The 23,359-nt window shown below is 37.2% G+C and overlaps 1 protein-coding gene across 1 annotated transcript in view; it reads right to left on the bottom strand.

Moving 5' to 3' along the window:
• The window catches only part of LOC120085613 (structural maintenance of chromosomes protein 5), a 31,814-nt gene that overhangs the window by 6,718 nt on the left and 1,737 nt on the right, over positions 1 to 23,359 (bottom strand). The window contains exons 2-19 of the mRNA XM_039041685.1: positions 15,280 to 15,457; positions 15,026 to 15,179; positions 14,407 to 14,480; positions 14,127 to 14,276; positions 13,729 to 13,833; positions 13,494 to 13,639; positions 6,441 to 6,552; positions 6,210 to 6,365; positions 5,383 to 5,504; positions 5,157 to 5,301; positions 4,949 to 5,014; positions 1,440 to 1,568; positions 1,272 to 1,370; positions 958 to 1,123; positions 719 to 864; positions 497 to 560; positions 304 to 428; positions 77 to 154 (exon numbers count right to left, since the gene is read on the bottom strand). Of these exons, the coding sequence (XP_038897613.1) occupies positions 77 to 154; positions 304 to 428; positions 497 to 560; positions 719 to 864; positions 958 to 1,123; positions 1,272 to 1,370; positions 1,440 to 1,568; positions 4,949 to 5,014; positions 5,157 to 5,301; positions 5,383 to 5,504; positions 6,210 to 6,365; positions 6,441 to 6,552; positions 13,494 to 13,639; positions 13,729 to 13,833; positions 14,127 to 14,276; positions 14,407 to 14,480; positions 15,026 to 15,179; positions 15,280 to 15,457 (2,215 nt within the window). The remainder of the gene's footprint in view (positions 1 to 76; positions 155 to 303; positions 429 to 496; positions 561 to 718; positions 865 to 957; positions 1,124 to 1,271; positions 1,371 to 1,439; positions 1,569 to 4,948; positions 5,015 to 5,156; positions 5,302 to 5,382; positions 5,505 to 6,209; positions 6,366 to 6,440; positions 6,553 to 13,493; positions 13,640 to 13,728; positions 13,834 to 14,126; positions 14,277 to 14,406; positions 14,481 to 15,025; positions 15,180 to 15,279; positions 15,458 to 23,359) is intronic.

Genomic DNA, 23,359 nt, shown 5'->3' with positions numbered 1-23,359 from the left:
CAGAAGTTCACTTGGATTCCTTAGCATGCTTTGTTGTAATCAAATATAATTTCAACAACTTCACCCTCCAAATTACCTTTGCTTCAATTTCAATGGAAGACATATGGTTCTTAGTCAAGCTCTGTCTATAGGAAACGACTTCAAGGAGCAAATGCTGTCAATGAAAAAAAATCAGGTTTAAATGTATATAGAACTGCCTTCATAAACAAACTTTGATTCTTTGAACCCTTGCATGCTAACTCCAAACAATGATGAGAAAGATATAAACACAAATATAAAAAGATTCAAAATGTGAGACTTCACCTTAATTTCAATTACACAATGGAACCTTTGAATGTTAAATTTTGCAGCTTGGTCGACAAGCTTGGCCACAACAGTATCCAGGTCATCCTCCCGCTCCATAGATTCTAATTTCTTTTTCCTTTGATCTAGATTACCAAAAGAACATTCATTGATAAAATGAACAGTCAAAATACATTAACCCATTAATACTTACCAATGCGATTTTCCATTTCACGTCGTTTTCTCTTCTCATGTTGCACATTATTTAAAATATCCTCCTGCAAAATTTTAGAATGAATTTGTATTATTCACGAGAAAGTAGATCTAAACCCCAATTTCAAATGATTAAAAACTTGAGGAGCAGACACAAGGTAGGTCATTATATCACCCAGTTTCAATGACAAGAAACTGACATATTTTATTATTTTGGACTTACCCGATGTTTGCGAAGTTTAGCTTCTTCATCCTCTATCAATCTTAGCTCATTCTGACATGATTTACAATTTTCTTCTAAGGCAGAAACAGATTCTTCTAGCTCATTTTTCCTGGAGCGAAGCCCATCAATTTCTCCCGCATCCAAATCTAAAAGGAAAATAATAGGGTAATCAAATTCATGTAATTCAAAGCTTTCAAAGATTCTAATAAGATTTCAAGGAAAGTTCTTTATATTTATACTGCACAAAAGAAGACGCGAGCGATCAACTGGTTCCACACTTCCAGACATATGACCACCGTATCTGGAGCGAGACCATCGATAATGATTATCTGGAGTCCAAAAATCTAAAATTCCCAATTTTGAGACCTCATCTGCCTTTTGATCAGTTACCTTTGAACCAATATACTGAAAGAGATAAAAAAAAAAAAAAACATTTCTAAAGTAAGTGAAAAGGAAAAGTGTTTCTTACAAGCTTCCACCAGATACCATAAAGCTGGATTTCAGATTTAATAATAAAATTAACATCACATTAGATAGAGCTTTGAAAGCATACTGAATGTTCCAAACCAAACTGCATGGTCAAAACCTCCTTTACAGCTGCAGGAGCATCGAAAATTTGGTCTAGCCGAGAATATATGCCAAATGCACGAACCTATTCATTGAATATACTTCATTATTAGAAACTAGTACAAACTCCAATTATCACTTCATTGACACTTACCTCTTCAGACAACTCAAAATGCTGATTTGTGCGCCTTTCGTCTCCCACATAGTTTAAGACAGGAACACCAAATGAGCCCAGGTTTTTTACCATAATGTCACGATCATCAGAATCTTGGGTTATGAAGGACTGTAAATCAAGCAATTGCCACCACGATTAAGAAAAAACAGAAGATCATGAAGGAACAATCGAGCATAGCTTGAATCATAAATCCTGAAGTTATCTCATCCCTTAATTGATGCTGTTGTGTAACAAAAGAGGTTATATTCTATTATATAAATTTGTTATATCACTGATTGACCAAAAAGCCTAAGTTGATGGGTTATGGCAAATTTAATTATATCAACACTTTAACTCTCCCCACACTTGTGGGCTTGAAAAAACCCAACAAGTGGAAATCAATATTAGTTGGAGAGGAAATGACATTACAAGAGTTTGCACATAGGACCTCCTACTCTAGTACCATGTTAAATTACTGATTGACCCAAAAGCTTATGCTAATGTAAATTTAATTGTATCAACCCTTTTAACAAAAATTATTTGTTTATTTCATTGAAGATAAAAAAAATATACAATATACAGAAGAGAGGCTGAGGGGAGGCTTAACCCAAGCTAAGGAAGGTACAAAAAAGACAAGATAAGTTGTAGTTACAAACATAAATGTTACGTTTACTGAGTAGCAGCCATAGAAGTTATCTGATCCCACAAAAAGGATGGATTTTTCCTCATCAACAAAAGCATTTCTTTTTTCTTTTGACAAGAGACAGAAGATCCTTCATGAAGAACAAAGTGGCTAAAGGAGGAACAACCTAAAGGGAAAAGGAAACTCTAGAATTACTGGGCCAAGTAGAAGAAAACGCATTTTTCTTGGCTTCTAGATGATACTTTATATCGAAAAAGGAAAATAAAAGAAGATAAGAAAATAAAAGGAAGTACTTTGCCTCCTTTTGCAATCCAAGCAAACCAATTAATTTTTCAATCCTTTACCCATTGGTCCTGGCTAGATTTCCTATCTTCTCCTTTCCTCTTGTAAATTTTATGTTTAGAGAACTTTGTCTACATTAAATAAAATTTTTAAAAAGGGTCATTTACATAAGAAAAAGAAAGAAATAGAACACCAATTCTAAGTATATTTCAACATGCAAGAGGACCAGTGCATTTGAGATCGAGAAAGGTGAGGATTTGAGCTGCAATTAGTAAAAGTCCATTTGAAGAGGAATTGAGATGGGTCCCTTTAAACAATGGAACAATACCCTACTCCTCTAATAGTTTTGAAGGTTTAATCAAGAAAGAAGTCCCTTTAGAGTTTGGGGAAGGCCAATAGCTTCTAGTTTGTTGAAGTTCTACAAGGGACTCAAGGGTAGGTTCCTTTAAACAATAGAGCAATGCCCTTCTCTTGAAATGACTTTGAAGGTTTACTCAGGCCCTTCGAAGAAGGATCACATATATGAAATTAACTGATGTGATTGGTCCTCTCACTCCGTAAAGACAAAAAGGGTAAAAGACTAACTCTGGTTAGATATAGCAGAAAAAGAAGGTTCCTTCTTACTAGATTCTTTGAACTCTAAAGTCTCCAACAACCAGAGAATTTGTTTTTAGGGAGGACGCTTGGACTGATAAGATTCTCTTGCTAAGTTCTTCCCTAATTTAATCTATCTTTCCTCAACAAAAATACTTTTATTGTGGATTGTAGAACAAAAAACATCAGGACTGGGTGCTGGCTTAAGAAGAGGGCTAACTTTCCAGAAAAAATAAATAAATAAATAAAATAAAGAATTGGGAAGTTAGGTGGGCCTTACAGCTAGCATTGACATTCTGCAGGTGGAAGAGAGGCACACAGGGTAAGTTGGCATCTTGAATCATATATGTTCTCTTCCAAGTCTAACTTCGTCATATATTAAAACTTCTCCCGTGCTGAAAAAAATTTAGTTAAGCTGTTTGGAGAGAGAAAATTTCGAAGAAAAAAAAAAGAAAGATGAAGGTTTTTCTCTGATCTCTTGCTCCCAGAAGTATTAACTCCCATGAGAAAATTTACAGAAAGTTTGTTTTTGGGCCTTTCCAGTGTGCTGCTTGTATCTCAAGGAAGAAAGGTCTTTGGATCACATGTACTCTTCACGATCCTTTTGCTCTCAGGGAATGGTTTTCATTTTGAATTAATTTGGTAGTGCAATCTATCTTCCCAAGTTAGTGAATGATTGAGTTTTGGGAGGTGTTCAAAGGCTGGAATTTCAAAGGCATTGCTAAAATATTATGGAATTGTGTGACTGGAGCTCTTCACTGAGATTTTTCAAAGGAGAGAAACTGCAGAATTTTTTAAGACAGGGGAGTCCCTTTTGATTTTTTGTGTAGTAGTAGTATATAGCTCATCTTCTTAGTGATGTTATAATCCTACGAAAACATTTTCAGCTACACCTTGTCCATGATCCTTTATGGTAGAAAGACTTTTATTTCATAGTTTCTTTGGGAAGGGCTCTGTCAACCCTTTTGCCTTCAAGGTTGTTCAGCTTTGATATTTCTCTATAATATCTCTATTGCTCTTAAAATAATAATAATAACAAAAAAAATGTTGAAGTACATTTGAAAATTGAAAGCAAAAATTACCTTAGAAGAGATCTTGATACAACCACCATGGATTGACCTAATTGCCGACTAGGGTCAATGAAAATATGAAATGACTAAGAGCGAATGGGTTCAAGCCACAATGACCACTTATCTAAGATTTAATATCTTAACAACTAAATGTGGTAGGGTCAAATGATTGTCCAACGAGAATAGTCAATGTGTGTGTAGACTAGCCTGAATAGGTCCTTGATATAGTCTCTCTGTTTAGCATATCTAGAAGTTGTGTTCCTTTTTGCTTTTTGAGTTCCTCATTCTTCTTTGGCACCTACAGTAGAGACCAGGTATTTGGCCTGGTTTTTTTTAACCTTAACTTATGGGGGCATCAATATGCGTAAATGTTACGTGGTGATCATTTCATATGCAAAGCTTGTGTGATTTGGCCTTCACCTGTCGCCAAAAATGTGGTTGTAGAAGATTTGGATGGAGAATAACTTTAGAACTTTTAGAAGCTTAGTGAGTTAATTAACTTCGTTGTGGAACTCTTTCACGGCCGTTTGATAATTACAACTCTTGATTTAGTGCCAGTTAGAGTAATTTCTATGCCCCCTCTTTAAGTAAGTTGATTGATAGGTTATATCCCCTACTGTACTTGGTACTTTTAATGGTTCAAGGAAAAGTTTGGTACCCATACCTAATGATAATAACATTAACAAACGTAATTTATTTTTATAGAAACAACTACTTTCATTGAGATAAAAATGAAAAAATATAAGGACGTACAAAAAATCCAAGCCCACAGGAACAAACCTCACTAGATAAAGGGTTTCCAACTAAGTAAGATATTACCTAGTGAATAATTACAAAAATTCTTCGAAACCCAACCCCAAAAAGAAACATGGAACCTCACCAAGGACAAAAAAACATTAATAAACGTAATAATTGAGTACCTTCCATACATATGATGGAATATGACCTTCTAAGTAGTCAGCATGAATCCGATTTGACACATTAACCTAAGATTGTAAACAGAACAAAAATGAGGGGGAAAGGTATCAAGTAGTAAGTAAAAAGGGGAAAAAAAGAAAGGATAATAATAATAATAATAATAATAATAATATTATTATTAAAAATATTTCTATGTATTAACATATGAACCTCTAGCAACACTGGACCATACACCTCCTTCTTGAACTCATGGCGATGTTCTTGAAGCCAGTGATAAGCTTCAAAAATCTTCTCTGTTCCAGAATTTCTCAATGCCTGTAGTAGTTTTGTATTAGTATTCTCCATATCCTTTAACCTGAAAGAGGTACTTAAACTGTAAGATGATAAATCACCAAAGAGAGCTGATTGGACAACTGATGAATATTCTGATATGTACCTATCCAAGCATTGCCTCAAAGTATTTCTTTTTTGGGAAATATTTTTCTCAATCTCTGACTTCATAAGTCTCTTCTGACTTGCAGAAACTTCCAGCTCCAAAATTTGAGCACGCAACCTTTCCTGGTGAAATATGATTAAAGTAACAGAGAGAAACCCACGAACTTTATAACAACCATATAAAAGTTATTTTGAAGTTTGCTGTTCTGGTTTGTTTAGGCCTGTGCTTCTTTTTCGTTCCCTTTTGGGAACTTGTATCCTTGAACGATTATCTTCTCATAAATCAATGAAAAGAAATTCCTATTGGAAAAAAAAAAAAAGGAACAGATACGAGGCGAAAAAGTCATCGAGAAATCTTTACTACAATTTTTTATCCAACACGTATAGAGAAATTATACATCCAGAACAAACTCTGTGATTATCTTATGAGAAATAACAAAAAATTCAAACCTTTTTTTTTTAAAGAAACAATTCCATGGATAAATGAAAAATCCAAAGGATGTACAAAAGGCCGTATGATAGACAATACAAAAGATTAGTCCAATTAGCAACAAGAAAATCTAAACTATGATCTTTAAGAGGTCAATATGCTTAACACCCAAAAAAAAAAGCATTAAAGATAGAGCATTCCACAATATCCTTGGGAGATTTTGATTTGTTGTTGAAAATAACAAAAAATCAAACCTTCAAAATTGCCATTTCAACAATTCCTCTTTTGACAAGACAAACTTATTATTATTATAATTATTTTTAGGTAAAAAAAGCAAACATTTTATTATAATTTGAAAACTACAATTAGAAAGAAATAAATATAGAAATTTAGCTTACAATCTCATCCTTGGGATGTTCGTAAGGAGGCAAATTCTGAAGTTCGAGTTCAGCAGCTTCAAGTTCCTCGTTAGCTCGTAAGATTCTTTGTTGACGAGATTCTTCTTGTTTCCTCAAGTCTTCCATTTCTTTCAATTTTCCTTGCACTTGTACCCCCTACCACCAATGCAAACATGTTTGAAAAACCCAAAGACATAGGAGAGATTATAAAAGCCACAAACTTTAACATACCAAACGGTTTTCAGTTTCCTGAAGTTCCATCCTTTTCTTGTGATTATCATTAATAAGAGTGCTATACTTTTTCATTTTAGCATCCAACTTTGCCTTCTCCATTTTTTGTGTCCTGAAATAGCCAATTGAAAAATAAACCACTAGCATAGAAGACGACGGAAATAACAAGGAAAGATTTCTAAATCTCATTTCTACCACCCCTAAATTTATGGTCCCTTTGTTAATGCAAATCTGGAAAGGCGATGTTCTCAAAAAAAGGTAAAATATTTCCTACTCTCTTGCGCACAGAAGAATCAATACTCATAAGAGGCTCCGAAAGGAGATTCTCCAATCAGTATGCCTCCCTCTTTACTACCTCTAAAAGATTTCAGCAGAAAGATGGTATTTTCTAAGAAATCTGTGGGGCTCACTCTGTTGTTGCATCCCTATGTGTATCAGGACTGGTTGAAGCTCTTTCTGGTAGGTGGTTTAAAAATAAGGCCAGAAAAAGTAGAAAAACAGACAAAGTGAGAACCAAACTTCCTCACAATAACCTCGTGCCACAAAGCGTTTAGTTCCAATAAAAAAACAACATGACCATTTAAAGGGGAAAAAAAAAAGGAAAAAAAAAAAAAATCCTCATTGTGAAGTGAAGCTGAGTATAGGAAAAAATAAAATTTCTTTTCTTTATTGAGTGATTGAGAAAGGCTCAATATACACAAGAAGATTATCGATCAATGTACTGAAATTAAGCTATCAATCTAAACTTATACGAAAAGAAAAATAATTACAATATACAAGGAAATAATTTGAATTAATCCTCTAATTTACAGCTGCATAATTTAGCTTGATTTCCTACACTCCCCTCGAGCCGAATGCAAGCCGAATGGTATATGCTAGTCATTCTAAGCTTGGAAACTAGTCCACCAAGGCTTATGCAAGCCCTTAGTTAATATGTCTACAACTTGTTGGGAAGGCACGTATCTCAAATTGATAATATTTGTCTCAATCTTCTCACTGATAAAATGGCAATCTATCTCAACATGCTTTATTCTATCATATGATGTATTGGATTCCTTGCAATGGCTATGGCAGATTGATTATCACACAGTATTTCTATAGTACCTTCAACCTCAACTTTGAGCTTAGTGAGAAGACATTTTAGCAAAATTCCTTCACAAATTCCATGGGCTAATGATTGCTTTAGCACTACTTCAAGCTACAACTTGTTGCTTCTTACTGCGCCAAGTAACTAAGTTTCCCCATACATAAGAGCAATATCCTGATGTCGACTTACGATCAATACGGGATCCAACCTAATTCGCATCAGTATAAATTCCTAAGGATCTAGTCATGGCCTTTCTGAGCATGAGGCCCATTCCAGGATCGTTTTTGAGATATCTCAATATCCTATACACAGCTTCCATATGCTCCTTAGAAGGTTTCTCCAAAAATTGACTTACTACGCCAACAAAAAAGCTAATATCTGGTCAGGTGTGAGTCAAGTATATTAACTTTCCCACCAACTGTTGATACTTGCCTCGATCAACTGGTTCATCTTCGGGATTAACTCCAAGTTTTGAATTTGCATCCATAGGTGTATAAGCCAGTCTACAACCACTCATCTCAGTCTCCTTTAAGAGATCTAAAGTGTATTTTCGTTGAGTGACAGAAATACCTTTGTTGGATCTTACTACTTCCATCCTTAGGAAGTACCTTAGATGTCCAAAGTCTTTGATCTCAAATTTCTTTGACAGGAGTTGTTTCAGTCGAGTTATTTCATTGGAAACATTTCCGTTATGAATTATATCATCAACATATACTATTTACACAGTGATCTTACTTGGGGAGAAATGTTTGATGAACAAAGTGTGATCAAATTGACACTATGTATAGCCATCTTGTTTCAACACAGTTGTAAACTTTTCAAACCAGGCTCTAGGTGGTTGTTTTAGTCCATAAAGAGACTTCTTGAGTTTACATACATTTCCTCTAGTGTATCTATCTTCAAATCCTGGGTGTATATTCATGTATACTTCTACTAGATCACTATTTAAAAATGCATTCTTTACATCAAGTTGAAATAATTACCAATTTCTAGATTTGCAGCAATAGAAAGAAGTATCTGAATAGTGTTTAACTTGCCGACTGGAGCAAAAGTTTCTTGATAGTCAATCTCATAAGCTTGGGTGAGTCTTTTAGTCACAAGGCAAGCCTTGAATCTCTCTATACTGCCATCTGGTTTATGTTTAGTCGAAAAAATCTACTTACATCCAACTGTGGATTTACTTGGGGACAAATCTATAATTACCCACGTCCCATTTTTCTCAAGGGCTTGCAACTCCTTGGTTTTTGTAATGCTTCCTAAATAGTGTTTGGAGTTTGTACTTGATCTAGTAATGTCACAAATGTACTAAAAAGTGGTGACAGATTAGTATAAGATAAGTGGTACTAAATAGGATGTTGAGTACATGAGCGAACACCTTTTCTTAGAGCAATGGGTCTGTCCATGTCATCTTCTAACGTCTCATGTAGTATTTCAGAGACACTTGGATTTTGGTTTAGATCTTGGCTTTGCTGAACTTGTGTAGATTGTATATCATTTCTCTTAAGTTGTCTTGCTCGTTGTGAGTAAACTTGCAACTCAGACTCAGAGGTAGATATGGGAGTTGGCTCAAAAGAAGGTACAAGAGCATTTTCAGAAGATGAAGTGAAAGGGAAGTCAGGAATACGGTCCCAATTCTATGGTTCAAGATCATAATGCTCGCCTTGAATCGCAGAATTGGGAAAATAGGATTGGTTTTCAAAGAATGTGACATCCATGGTGTGAAGAATGGGTGAGTTGGAGGATGATAACATTTGTACCCTTTCTTGTTTGGAGAGTACCTGAGAAATATGTATTTCATAGATCTTGCATCAAGTTTACTACGATGTTGGGAATATATATGGACAAACGCAATACACCCGAATATTTTTAAATGATAGAGGAGACACAAGATGAGATGTAGGATATAATGTAAGTAAACTGTGTAATGGTGTGTTGAACTTCAAAATTCGGGAGGGCAACCAATTTATGAGATAGGTAGCCATGAAGACAGCTTCACCCCAAAAGGTTTTTGGAACCTGTGAAGTGAGCATTAGGGATCGGGCTACATCGAGGAGGTGGTGATTTTTGCATTCAACAACACCATTTTGTTGGGATGTGTCAACACAAGAACTTCTATACCATGAGATTGAAGATAGGGACCCATAATAGAGTTGAAAAAATCACGAGCACTGTCTGTCTTAAGGACTTTGATATTGGTTTGAAATTGGGTTTAGATCATTTTATGAAAGATTGTGAATAGATGGCTAGTCTTAAATTTATCTTTCATAAGGAATGTTGTGTGATCACCAACAAAAAAAAGGAACCAACGTGCCCCATTGATATTTTTTACCCTTGAAGGTCCCCAAATGTCTCCATGGATAAGAGAAAATGGTTAAGATGGACAGTTAGTATGAGTTGAAAAAGGAGCACGTGTATGTTTGGAGAGTGGACAGATTTCACACGGGAAAAACTGACTTTTTTTATCAAGAAATAAACTAGGGAACAAACGCTTAAGGTAGACAAAGTTGGGATGACCAAGACGATAGTGCAACATCATGACAAGATTATTTTTATTTAAAGACTCAGAAACAGACGCAAACATATTATTAGATTGAGCTACAAGTTTACTGCATTCCATTGGTGGTGGAAGACTCATTGCTTTGAGGAGATACAATCCAACACATAATTCAGCATTGCCAATCATCTTCCCCGATTCCAATTCCTGAAAAATACAGGAGTTGGCAAGGAATTTAGTTTCACAATTCAAGTCTTTATTCAACTTGCTCATTGACAACAAATCATACTCCAAATTTGGCACAAACAAAACTGGCAAGAGTTATTGTGTTTGAAATTTGAATACTTTCGATCCCAGTTACTTTGGCAGATGTACCATCAACAATTCAAAGGTTACGCATACGGAGAGAGAAAAAGATGAAAAATAAAGATATATCATCTATCATATGATCTGACGCTCTAGAATCCACTATCCATTCGGATGGATGACTTTGAGTATGGAGAGCAAGGGGCTTTTGGTTACCTTGTTGCCCATTCCCAGTACCACTTACTGAAGGTTGATTTGTTTTTATTCAGCAATTGATGAAGCATGTCCAACAAATCTTTGGTAAGTGGTTGTTGATTTGTAGTGTCAGAGATAGCAACATTGCCCTGGGTTCATGATCTCTCTTTACGGCATTTGGCTTCCAATTTGCTAGTTTTCTATGTAACTTCCAACATGTGTCTTTGATATGTCCCATTTATGACAATGGTCGCACCATAGTCGTCCTTTATGCTGTCGATATCACCTCGAGCAACAAGAACGATTGGATCATGTGGACGATCTTTTTGGGAAATAAGAGCAGATCCCGTTGGAGTAAGTGGATGTTCAGTAGTTGATCCATCATTACTTGCTTTCAACTCCCTTCTCTACAGACTTCAGCAAAAACTTCTCAAAGACTAGGTAATGGCTTAGTATCGAGGATTTGACCATGAACTTCATCCAGAGATTTATTAAGACCTATAAGGAACTTGAAAATTCTTTTCATCTCCACAATTTTTCAAAAAAGAGTACCATCAATGGAACATTTTCATTCATGAGTTTCAAATAAATCCAACTATTGCCAATAGTGAGACAAAGTGGTATAGTAAGTTGTAATGGATAAGTCACCTTGCTTGAGATCTTGAAGAGTAGTTTCAATCTGAAAAAGTTCAACAATGTTCTCCTGGTTTGAGAAAGTGTCTCGAGCAACATCTCTAATTTCTTTAGCGGTTGAATATCTCTAATTTCTTTAGCGGTTGAATATAGGAGAAAATTCTCTCCAATCTCAGTAGTCATGGAGTCGATTAACCAACTCATAACTTAATTGTTTTTAGCTCTCCATACTCAAAATTTAGGATCTTTGGATTGACGTGAAGTTGCCTTGCCCGTAACATAGTCTTCTCGTCCACGACCATATATGAACATCATCACAAATTGGGACCATTGGAGATAATTAAGGCCTTTGAATTTGTGACATGTTATTTAAGTATTGTTGCTTTTGGTGAAGGGAACTTGAGATTCTGCTCCTGAAAACAAATTAGTTTATAAACAATGATGGTGGTGGTGGCAGCGGAGGTGTCGGAGTTGTGGTACGGTGGAGGCTGCGTCAAAGATAATAATGACAGCGGCGATGAAGACTTTAGACGACGGCGGCTAAAGAGTGAATGAAAACCCAGAACAACAAATAGAGTGAAGATCTCGTGAAGGCTGCGACGGTGAGAACTTTAGACATACAAGGAGGCCGACTTCGTGCGAGCAGGTGGCAGCGACTTCATGCGAGGCGATGGCAACTTTGGGCACAGCGATGGTGATGCGAAATGCTGAGCTTGAAATCCAGAGGACAAAGTTGCAGGCCTACGATTTTCGAAGAGGTTGGGGTTTTGGTGATGCTCGACGACGATGATGCTTGTTTTTTGAATCAGCTAGGGTTTTCCAGCAATTTTTTCTTCATCTGAATGTAGATTTCCGACAATGGCGACTAGGTTTTGGCGACGGCTAGGATTTCAGAGAGAGATAGATTTTTTTCCCCCTAAAACTTCACAGCTCTGATACCATGAAGTTGAGTATAAGAAAAGATAATTTTTCTCTTATTCATTGAGTGATTGAGAAAGGCTCAATATATACAAGAAGATTATCAATCAATGTGCTGAAATTAGCAATCAATCTAAACTTGTACGGAAAGAAAAACAATTACAATATACAAGGAAATAATTTGAATTAATTCTCTAATTTACAACAGCATAATTTAGCTTGATCTCCTACATGAAGTCTAAGATTGTCCATGCCCAACCCTTCAAGGTGAACAAGTCTTGGTACCACCTCTATACTAATCAAATGAGGACCTCAACCCTCCTCAACACTCTTGTCCCTTGCACAACTTTTTTTTTCCTTGATCAAGAGAAAAACTTTTCGTTGATGAAATGAAAAGAGTCTAAGATTTCCCTTTTTTGTATGGCTTTGCTCCATTAATATATCTCATTTTTTGTTACTTATTTTTATTATAGAAACAATTAATTTCATTGAGAAAGAACGAAAGAATAAAAGGACATTAAAAAAAACTAGTCCACCAAAAAACCCTTCAAAAAACAAGACTCTAGTTACGAATAATGTTGTCTAGTGAATAATTTCACAAAAAATTTCGAGAATGAAGCCCAAAGAGAGACATGAAACTTAACCAAAGCCTAGAGATCGCTAGGATCCCTTTCCAAACCCCTAAACACCTCGTTATTTCTCTCCCCCAAATATCCCATTATAGAGCACAAATTCTAGAGAGCTATAAAAACACCTCTTCCCAAACAAAGCCAGATTGAGGAGGATCTCTCTTATTGAGTCTCTTATGCTACTCTGACAAGCATGGACAAAACCAAACTCTCGAAAGATATGATCCCAACAGAACTTGAGAACTCACAACTCCATAGAAGGTGATCCAGGTCTTCCTCCGCCTTTTGACAAATAATATAATAGAAAGGTCCCACTAACAGAGATCCTGGGTGTTCATATGGCCAAGTAAGACTTGCCAAATAAAGAACTTGACTTTCTTGGGAATAATAATCACGTGTAGTATTATTCCTAAGAATGATTTAAAGGAGTCAACTATAGTTGCATGTATTATTTTCCTAATAATCACACAGTATCACCTTTGTTTCCCATAAAATAATCACAAGTCTGCGTGCTTAAACCTATCCAACATAAAAGAAGTGATCTAATCCACAACAATAACTTTTATTTCATTAAAACGGCTTATATGGTAAAAACAACCGGCACAAGATGCAATAATTTGTCAAGAAATCTGTCCCCATTTGATGCAAAACAAAAACATTTGCAAGAACTAAAGTAACAAGGACTAAAAATAAAATTATAGATTAATGATTAGATTTTTCAATGGTTACCCGAAACTCTTGATCTTATAAGAAAAAAGGATTATCAAAATAGTTAAACCAAGTGATCATACTCAATGGGCTCCTTTAGATCATTCAAAGTGTTAGCAGCATCATCTAACTTCTTTTTGGCCTCCTTTTCCTTTCCCTTCACTTCCATGTATTCAGCCTTTTTCATGTCATATTTTAGCCATGGGAGTTTCTTTTTCATGGACTCAACCTATAAATGTCAGCACACAGATATCTATGGTCATCAGTTACGGAAGCACAAATATAAAAGGTAAAAGGTAATGCAGAAAAGATATAAACCTTTTTTAAAAGTTCATCTCTTTGACGAACACGCTCAACATCTTTCTCTTGCTCAACATTTAATGCCTTCAATTGATCTAGGGTGTCACCATTTTTCTCAACAGCCTAACATCAAAAGAACAGCAAGTTGCAAAAAGATACATGAAGGTTTTGCTTCTTGTTCACAATATATATATATATATATATATATTTGTGTGCGAGCGCGTATATATAATAAGGAAAAAAAAAAGATAATGAAGGTTCTTCTATTCTTTCTCCTTCTCTTTAGTTTAAAAAACATAATAAAAATATCACATGGAATGAAATGCGACAAAAATTTTGTAAAACAAAAGCAGACAAAAAGGATTAGGAACAAACAGAGATAAGTCCCAAAAAATGTACGTAAGTACTAAACTTACTCTTTCTATACTTTTTATGCCATGGCTTTTATCAACAAGTGCACGATGTAGGATAGGAAGTTGAGGATCACCAACTGCCTTTTCAGTCTCTTCTAAAAGTTGCACAGGAGTTAATTTGGCAAACTCACAAACCCTGTCCTGAGGTAAAAACTGAATGCCTCTCCCACAAGAGAACGGGAAAATAAATCAGAACAGAACAATTAAATTCACAGGAATTATACACACATGCACACACAAACACACATATATCTCAGATAAAAGTTGGCGAAATTTTACTCACTTGAGTCAAATTATTAACTTGAATGTTAAACCTCTGAATGATTCCAGCTACATCTTTTTTTGGCACAACTTTTCCTGAAGATGGTCAAGTACAAGTAAGAACAACTTTTTTGAAGTAAAAACAATTTGACTAGTCACCCCTTCAAGAAAGGAATATAAATTAAACTTTCCGAAGGTATATAGTTTTTTCTTAGACAAATGTCTCGTGGAAGAGTGGGTGTGTAAAAGAAAAACTTCCACTTGAGAGAAATCTATATTTCTAGAAATGCTGACAAAGAAATATCCTTGAGGAAGAGAACAATTAAGTATAAAGCAATTTGGGGGCCATATCATGTGAAACACTGAGCAGAAAATGTAAGGGATTTTCAATGCAAGAAAAAGACTTTTAACTCGTGCTCCTTTGTATAAAGATATCTTTATATAGGGAAATAAATAGATAAAAAGAACCGAGCATGACATGTTCACGGACAAAAGAACGTGGTGTTTCCAGCTGTAGCTGAAGTCCACCTAAGCTTACCATGTAATGATATTTATAGACTCGCTACTATCTTGGCTCATAACATTAATGAACTTATCAGTTAGAAAGGTTGAAGATATGGACCATATACAAGATATTTTACCATTGAACAACCACTCAGATTTGTTATGTGTGTCCATTTTACGTGTAATTGTAATCTTTTCCTCTTTAGTATACCCTCTCAAGGTTATTCTAACATAACCAGACTCCTCCCCACGCTTCACGTATGCTCCAACACTGGTTGCCCTTCCAAGGAGCTGCAAAAGAAAGGTTCCAACCAATCTATACAAGAAAACGAGCTAGAAAAAAGACTTCCTCCAGGAAAGTATCAGGCCTATTAGTCAACATTTAACCAACCTGAGGCTCACCACCAAGGCCAAGGGCAATGGCACATACAATGGAGCTTTTACCAGATCCGTTAGGCCCAATTACAAGGTTTAGACGTGATCCTGGTTTACATTTCAAGTGGTTAAAGGTCATAAAGTTATGAAGCTCAATCTCAATTATACTTCCAGGCATATAATCATCTTCCCCCCTGAAGAACAAGAAAGGGTAAAGTATTCAGTATGATGTAAAACAAAAGTAATATAAAAATTGCACATAAATTTATTTCAACCCTAAATCTACACAAGAAAAATGAACATAAATAAAATTGCAACATTAACTCAGTAAAACTTCTAATTTCACAAATAATAGTTATCACCTATAGAAATGCCTACGCATTAAAGAAGGTATAAAATAAAGCATTTATTATGAGTTTTCCCTCTCGTCCTAGTCCAGTTTCAACATTTTGAAGTAATTTACTCCTGAATCTAAGGACCCCTCAGTGTTGGAAACTTCAATAAGAGGAACTTGGTCCTTTTAATGGGATTGGAAACTCTTAAAGAACTTGTAAATTCAAGCAACTTCTTTGTTGAGAAATGTTGGTATTAGGAGATTCGAAGGTGGAAAACTGATTTTAGAAGAAATCAAAAATCAGAAATCTTAAGGACCTAGAGTCTAGTGAGTGGGCCAGCTTATCAAATCTATTCCAGGATGTTGTCCTCAACCAAGATCCTAACTCGAAAAGATGGAAGTCAGATAGCAGTGCAGTTGTGAGTCTTTTTCTTGTACAACCCTTTGAATCATGATGTATAAAATTCTAGGACTCTTTGAGGGTGTTCGGGGTAAGGAGTGGAATAGTGAGGAGTAAGGAGTTATGAAGTCTAGGGAGTTGTGAATTCTTGGGGTTCAAAGTAGAAGGAGTTGATAAGGTACAAAATTGATGTTTTTAAGTAGCGGGATCTTTTATTAAAATGCTCTCTCCTCTCTCCTCCCCTTTCAAGCCCTCCGACGTCCACCTTCCCTTTCCGATCACCCTCACTTAACCCCATCCTTTCCTCTCCGGCCAGCCCTCCCTTCTATCCTTCTCTCCACCTTCCCTTTTCGATCATCCTCACTAAGCCCCTGTCCTCTCCTCTCAGGCCAGCCCCCCTTCTCTCCTTGTCTTCTCTTTCCCTGTTAACCTCTTCTCTGCCTCTCGAGCCTTTTCACCATTGTTTACAACATAATGGAACTAAAGAGTTGTCATATCTCAAACCATTTCTTCTGTATGTGGTGAGAGAAAAACGGCTTCTGGTTGGAAGATTTGAAGCGAGGTCAGAAAACTCTCCTTTCTTCGTTTGCAGCGCTTTGGCTGAATGATGGTCTTGGTAGACTTTTGAATGGACCAACTTTCGAATTCTTCCTCCTAAAGGAAAGAGTTGATCAGGGTTTCATCCGGTTAGCAAAGTTTCAAAGCAAGAATCAGTGGTACATTGAATGTGCAGTCTGGCCATCTTCAGGAGGCAGAACAAACATCCATATCCCTTATGGTGATGGTGAGACAGGGTGGCAGGAATTCAAGGAAATGGTGAGCTCATCTATCTCAGACCCCACATCAAAAGAACACCAAGTCCAGAAAGCACTCGGGTCTCGACCTCATTCCTCTACTCCGAGCAAGAGAAAACAAAGCAAGCCCTGTTTCTGGGTTAAAAAGGATTTTGAAGTCCTACAAGAAGACTTTCACCAACTATGGCTAGTGTCAAGGCTTTTTGTCCACAACGAATGGAAGGAAATAGCACGAGTCTTGGAAGATTCCTTCAGCTCCAATATCATTCTAAATCCCCTGCACGCAGATATGGCTTTAATCAGAGTTGAGCAAGGGGACCTAGCTAACTTGATTGATTCCTAGGGAAAGTGGCAACAAATAGGTCCCTTCCACCTTTTATTCGAAAAATGGAACTCGAAAAAACATGGTAGATCAACAGTCATGAAAGGTTTTGGGGGGTGGTTGAGCATTAAAAATCTCCCTCTCGATTTTTGGAGCCGAAATACCTTTGAAGCCATCGGAGCATACTTTGGCAGTGAAAGCATAGCGGTTGAGACCTTAATCTCAATAACTGTCAAAAAGCCAAAATCAAAGTTAAAAGGAATTTATGTGGTTACATCCTGGCGACTATTGAAGTCAAGCATGAAAGACTTGGCAGTATTTTCCCAAATTTTGGTGATATTCATTGTTTAGACCCCCCTGTTTTTAATTCTAGTGAAATTTCTATTGACAATTTTTCAAATCCTTCAGACTTATTTCGTTTAAATCAAGTTTTGAAGGATGAAGGTGTCGATCCCCTGGTTTTACATACAAAATGGTCTTTTTTAGCTTCTTCTCACTCGATTCCAGGCTACTCGAGGGACCCAAGAGTTCCATTAGAAAATGTTTTTCAGCCGGCAGACCAATCGGAGCGATTACTCCAGCCAAATAGATCCGATGAAAGGGAAAGGACAACAAAAGTTAAATGCCAAGGAAGTGGAAACGTCTCAGAGGTAGATGAAGAGTCGTCTTTAATGAAGAAAGAGAAGATCCCAGTCAGTCAATTTTTAAATAAAGGCGCCTCCAACATTTTAAATAAAAATGAAGAAGAAGGGGAAAGGTCACGACTTTATATCAGCCCTTCTGCCGACCTTCCTATTCCCCAAAAAGCATTTATTACGCAAGAATCATCTGAAAAGGAGCAGGGTAGAGAAACGTGTGACTCAGATTTTTTGTCTTCCTCTAAATCAGGAGAATCTGAAAAGTTCCCAAAGAAAGGACAGGTCAGTAGTCTACAAAGGGATCCGCAGAGAGGCCCCTGCCTTACTTTAACATCAGAAAATCCTAGCTGGCAATCAGGGAATGCCTCTGGCTGCTCTTCTTCACGCCAAAATCAACCAATCGCTCGGGATCATTTCTCCAAATTCTTCATCCGGAGAAAAACTTCTTTCAACAATAAATGGACAGGCATTCATGACATATCCTTAAAGGCAGCAAGGGTGGCTCTGGACTCTCCCATTCCAATACAGAACGACAGCAATCCGGACTTGCTAGAGGTTAGTTGCACAAAAATTCAAATCCCCTCTCTGACCTCAAACAAAGCCTCCCCCATCCCACGTTCCTTACAGTTTAATCACACCAGATTCACCATCCCGGAATCAATTTGCACCTTCATAAGGGGATTACCCTGCTCCCCTCCTAACCCAAAAAGTTCAGAAGCTTTGGAGTTGGACTCACCCTTTGGAGTTGGACTCACCCTTTAGTACAAGTAGTGCAAAACTGGAATTTTGCCCTGTCGCTGCTCAAGTTGAAAGACTTCAAGACTTTACCCTCGGTCTCGACCTACAAACTTTATTTTCCTTTGAAGAGAGGGATTTCCTTTCAGAGCATCACACTCCTTGTTCCCCACCAGCACAGTTGCCAGAAATTCCAGAAATTCTAGACCACTTAACATCCATTGTTAAGGATTGTGGCTTCACCTTGGCCTGAGGTTCCCTTCTCCTGCCAGCCTCCTACCCTATACTTAATGAAGATACTCTCCTGGAATACAAGGGGTCTTAAAGACTTAAACAAAAGAATTTCACTCAAAAGGTTACTCAAAATTCTACATTCGAACTTAGTACTTATACAGGAATCAAAGAAGGAAAATTTTGATGCTGCCTTCATCAAATCAATTTGGAGTTCTAAGGAAATTGGTTGGGAATCAATGGAATCCTTTGGCAAGTCTGGTGGCCTGTTAACAATGTGGGATAGTAGCAAAATTGAAGTAATTGAATCTCTCAAAGGAGGTTATTCCCTGTCGGTCAAATGTCGTATCCTACGCAAAAAAATATGCTGGGTCACTAATGTTTATGGACCAATTGATTATAAGGAGAGAAGATATGTATGGCCTGAACTTTCTGTCATTTCAGGTTACTGCCTTGAAGCTTGGTGCCTAGGAGGGGATTTTAACATAACCCGTTGGAGTCATGAACGATCACCTATTGGAAGATATACCAAAGGCATGAAACTCTTCAACAATTTCATTGATTCAGCCAGCCTACTAGAAATTCCTCTATCAAATAGGAAATATACATGGTCCAGAGGAGAAAATTCCATCTCTAAATCTCTGCTGGACAGATTCTTTATCAATAAGGAATGGGATGAACTGTTTACCAACTCAAGGGTGGTTCATCAGGTTCGTCTCCTTTCTGACCACTTTCCATTACTCTTAAGTGCAGGCTCTATTAGCTGGGGCCCCTCTCCCTTCAGATTTTGTAATAGCTGGCTATCAAATAAAGAGTGTGTCATCTCCATCGAAAACTCATGGAAAAACAGCAATATAAAAGGATGGCCAGGTTATGTCATCAATGCAAACTTAAGGCTGGTCAAAGAAGCATTAAAAAAATGGTCAGTTGAATACCAAAAAGCTCAAAACAGAGAAGAGATGGCCTTGTCAAAGGAAATAGCTTCAAAAGAAGCTCAAATTGATTCACTGGGCTGGGATTCTGTGATGGCAGCCAACATCTCCAAGTTAAAAACAAAATTACTGAGCATTTATAGGCTAAAAGGAAGAGATCTAGAAATGTAAGCTAAATTGGATGAAATTGGGGGATGAAAACTCTAGTTTTTTTCATCGGTTTTTGGCAGCAAGGAAAAGGAAGAATCAGATCAATGAGCTCCTCAATGACCAAGGGGTGCCTACAAACTCTTCCAAAGAAGTTGAAGGAATTATTCTAAGCTTTTATGACTCCCTCTACTCAAAATCCCCAGGTATCTGGTACCTACCAGCCTCCTTAAGTTGGCCCCAAGTCACTAAGTCCAGAATGCTTCTCTCATTGCAAAGTTCAGGGAAGCTGAAATTGTTTTGGCCATCAAATCTTTGGAAAAAAATAAAGCCCCCGGACCAGATGGCTTTACTACAAAGTTTCTCTTGAGATTTTGGTCTTTGATCAAGGATAAGCTCATCTTGCTCTTCGAAGACTTTCACTCTAGTGGCAAATTGAATGCTTGTGTTAGAGAAAATTTCATTTGCCTCATCCAAAAGAAAGAAGATGCAGTTTCCATAAAGGATTTCAGGCCAATCAGCCTTACTACCCTAACTTACAAAGTAGTGGCAAAGGTTCTTGCTGAAAGATTGAAAAAAGTAATGAACTCCATCATTGGCCCATCTCAGAATGCTTTTATTGAAGGAAGACAGATTCTCGATGCAGTCTTGATTGCTAATGAAGTGGTGGAAGAATATAGAGCGAAACAGATGAAGGGTTGGATTCTCAAGCTTGATATGGAGAAAGCTTTTGACCGGGTGGATTGGTCCTTTTTAGAAAAGATCTTAATAGCAAAAAATTTTGACTCCAATTGGATCTCATGGATTTTGGGCTGTATTCAAGACCCTAAATATTCAATTATCATCAATGGAAGGCCTCGAGGTCGCATTTTTGCTTCATGAGGCATTAGACAAGGTGATCCATTGTCCCCTTTCCTCTTTATCTTATTAAGTGAGGTTCTCGGTTCTATCATTGAAAAGTTGTATGTATGTTAATGGAGTGTATGAGGGCTTTATGGTTGGAAAGGAGATGATTCATGTTCCATTGCTCCAATTTGCTGATGACACCCTCATATTTTGTAAATATGACAACAAAATGCTTCTAAAACTGAAAGAGGTAATCAGTCTTTTCGAATGGTGTTCTGGTCAAAAGGTTAACTGGGAAAAGTCAGCCCTCAACGGAGTTAATATAGAAGAAAGGGATTTGTCCTACATGGCTGGACTCCTTAATTGCAAGGCTGAAACTCTCCCCCTCACTTATCTTGGTTTTCCCCTTGGAGGATATCCTAAGCAATACTCCTTTTGGCAGCCCTGGATTGAAAAGGTTCACCGGAAACTAGATAAATGGAAACGGTTCAATCTCTCAAGGGGGGCAGGGCAACTCTCTGTTCCTCAGTTCTTTCCAACCTCCCAACGTACTACATGTCATTTTTTTTCAATGCCCGATTTCAGTGGTCTCTTCCCTAGAAAGATTAATCCAAAATTTTTTTTGTGAAGGCCATAAAGGAAGTAAAATCAATCACCTGGCTAAATGGAGCTTAGTTTCTCAGTCTCACCTTAATGGAGGTCTCGATTTGGGAGGCCTTAAAGTCAAAACACGGCCTTGCTAGCCAAATGGGGCTAGCGGTACATGATGGAAGGGAACTCCTTTGGCGGAAGATTATTGCCAGCATCCATGGCAAGGGTCTCTTTGATTGGCATTCTTCAGGGAAATATGGGAATAGCTTGCGAAGCCCGTGGATAAATATCTCTAAAAGCTGGTCCAAATTGGAAGTTTTAGCTCTTTTTGTTGTTGGTGAAGGAAATAGAGTCAGCTTTTGGTCCGACCCTTGGCTTTTCCCTTCTGTCTTGTCCTCTCAATTTCCCTCTTTATTTAAGATCTCCTTACTGCCAAGGGGCTCTGTAGCTGATCACTAGGATCATTCCCTACACTCTTGGTCCATCACTTTCCGTCGATTGTTAAAAGATGAGGAGATTGATCATTTTCAAGCCTTGCTGCTTGCATTATCAAAAAAGTCAGTATCATCCAACCCAGACAGCCACTATTGGTCCTTGGAAGCCTCAGGTTCATTCACAGTTAAGTCCCTCACAGCCCACCTCTCCTCGAAGAGCCCATTGGAGATCTCCCTGTTTAAAGCTCTTTGGAAATCCAAAAGTCCAAGGAGAGTTAATATTCAGATATGGATTATGCTCTTTGGCCTGTTAAACTGCTCCATGGTTCTACAAAGAAAATTACACTCAGTCACCTTGCTGCCTTCAGTTTGCCTCCTATGCAATTCGGCAAGTGAAGACTTACAGCACCTTTCCTTCTCATGCACTTTTGTGGAAAAGTGCTGGTGGTCTTTGTTTGACATGTTCAACTTCGTTGGGGTCTTCAGTGATAGCTTCAAAAGCAACCTAACTTATATCCTCTTAAGTCCCTCTCTTACAAAGAAGCCACGGTTGCTTTGGACTAACATGGTCAAGGTCATTCTGTCAGATATTTGGTTTGAAAGGAATCAGAGAATTTTCCATGATGTTTGGAAAAATTGGGAGTTTCGTTTTAATTCAGCTAAAAGAAACGCTTCAGCTTGGTGCTCCTTGACCAAAGAATTCGAAGACTTCTCAATTCAAGACATATTTTTAAATTGGCAGGCTTTTATCTTCCCAGCACCTTAATTTATTGTCTTTTAGCCGATTTTCTGCCTTCTCCTTGTTGTTGTTCTCTCACTACTTGTCAAGCAGGCCCGGGTTATCCCTTATCTGTTTTGTTTTTGTTTTGCTTTTGTTTAATCTCTATACACTTTGTATAAATCTCTTGTACTTTGGAGCATTAGTCTCTTTTTATATATTTATAATAAAGAGGCTCGTATCCTTTTCAAAAAAAAAAAAGTAGCGGGACTCACGAACTCCTTGGGCCAAACAATGAGTGGAGTTCATAACTCCCACTTTCCAACTCCTACTTTCAAACTCCTTGGGCCAAACATGCCCTTTGTGATTATCTTAACTCATATTCTTTGGTTTTTTTAAAGGTCAGTTTAGCTAAACTAAGTCTTAGTTAACTTATGTTATTTAGACTAACCTTTGTAATCTTACCCCTTTCCCTCAAGCCTATATGAAAAAGACACAGTTTGCCAAAAAGAATGATGGAAGATTGCTTGAGGAAATGCCAATCTCCCTCAAGAATGATTTGGAAGATCCAAAACAGAAAACATAATAACAATGAGTAGAGAAAATCCCTAAAGCTAACATGTTCGAGTGGCTCAGGATGAAAGCTAGTGACACGCTTTAGCACATGGAAATTGAACGAGAAATGGTGTTTCTAGCCTTCTAACTAGGAGAGAAAGCTCTACAAGCTTCCCCTCCTGCACGTAATAAGAAAATAACCAAATCAGTCAAATTTAGAATGACTTCATGAAGTCCTTCTTTAAGAGTTAAACTTCCATTGGTGTCCATATTTCAAGGATTTGGAAATTTTAGTTCAAATTTTGTTCATGGGTGAAGGATGAAAGCATCACTTGTTTTTCTTCCCCTTTCCTTCTAGAATGCTTTCATAGCCAAGGTCCAAAGCGAAGAAATTTTTTAGGTTCTGACCCTCCCAAATC

The sequence above is a fragment of the Benincasa hispida genome, chromosome 9 (assembly GCF_009727055.1).
Source record: "Benincasa hispida cultivar B227 chromosome 9, ASM972705v1, whole genome shotgun sequence".
Lineage (NCBI taxonomy): Eukaryota > Viridiplantae > Streptophyta > Magnoliopsida > Cucurbitales > Cucurbitaceae > Benincasa > Benincasa hispida.
Note: the sequence above shows the minus strand (reverse complement) of the source record. Positions and strands in the feature narration are given on the sequence as shown.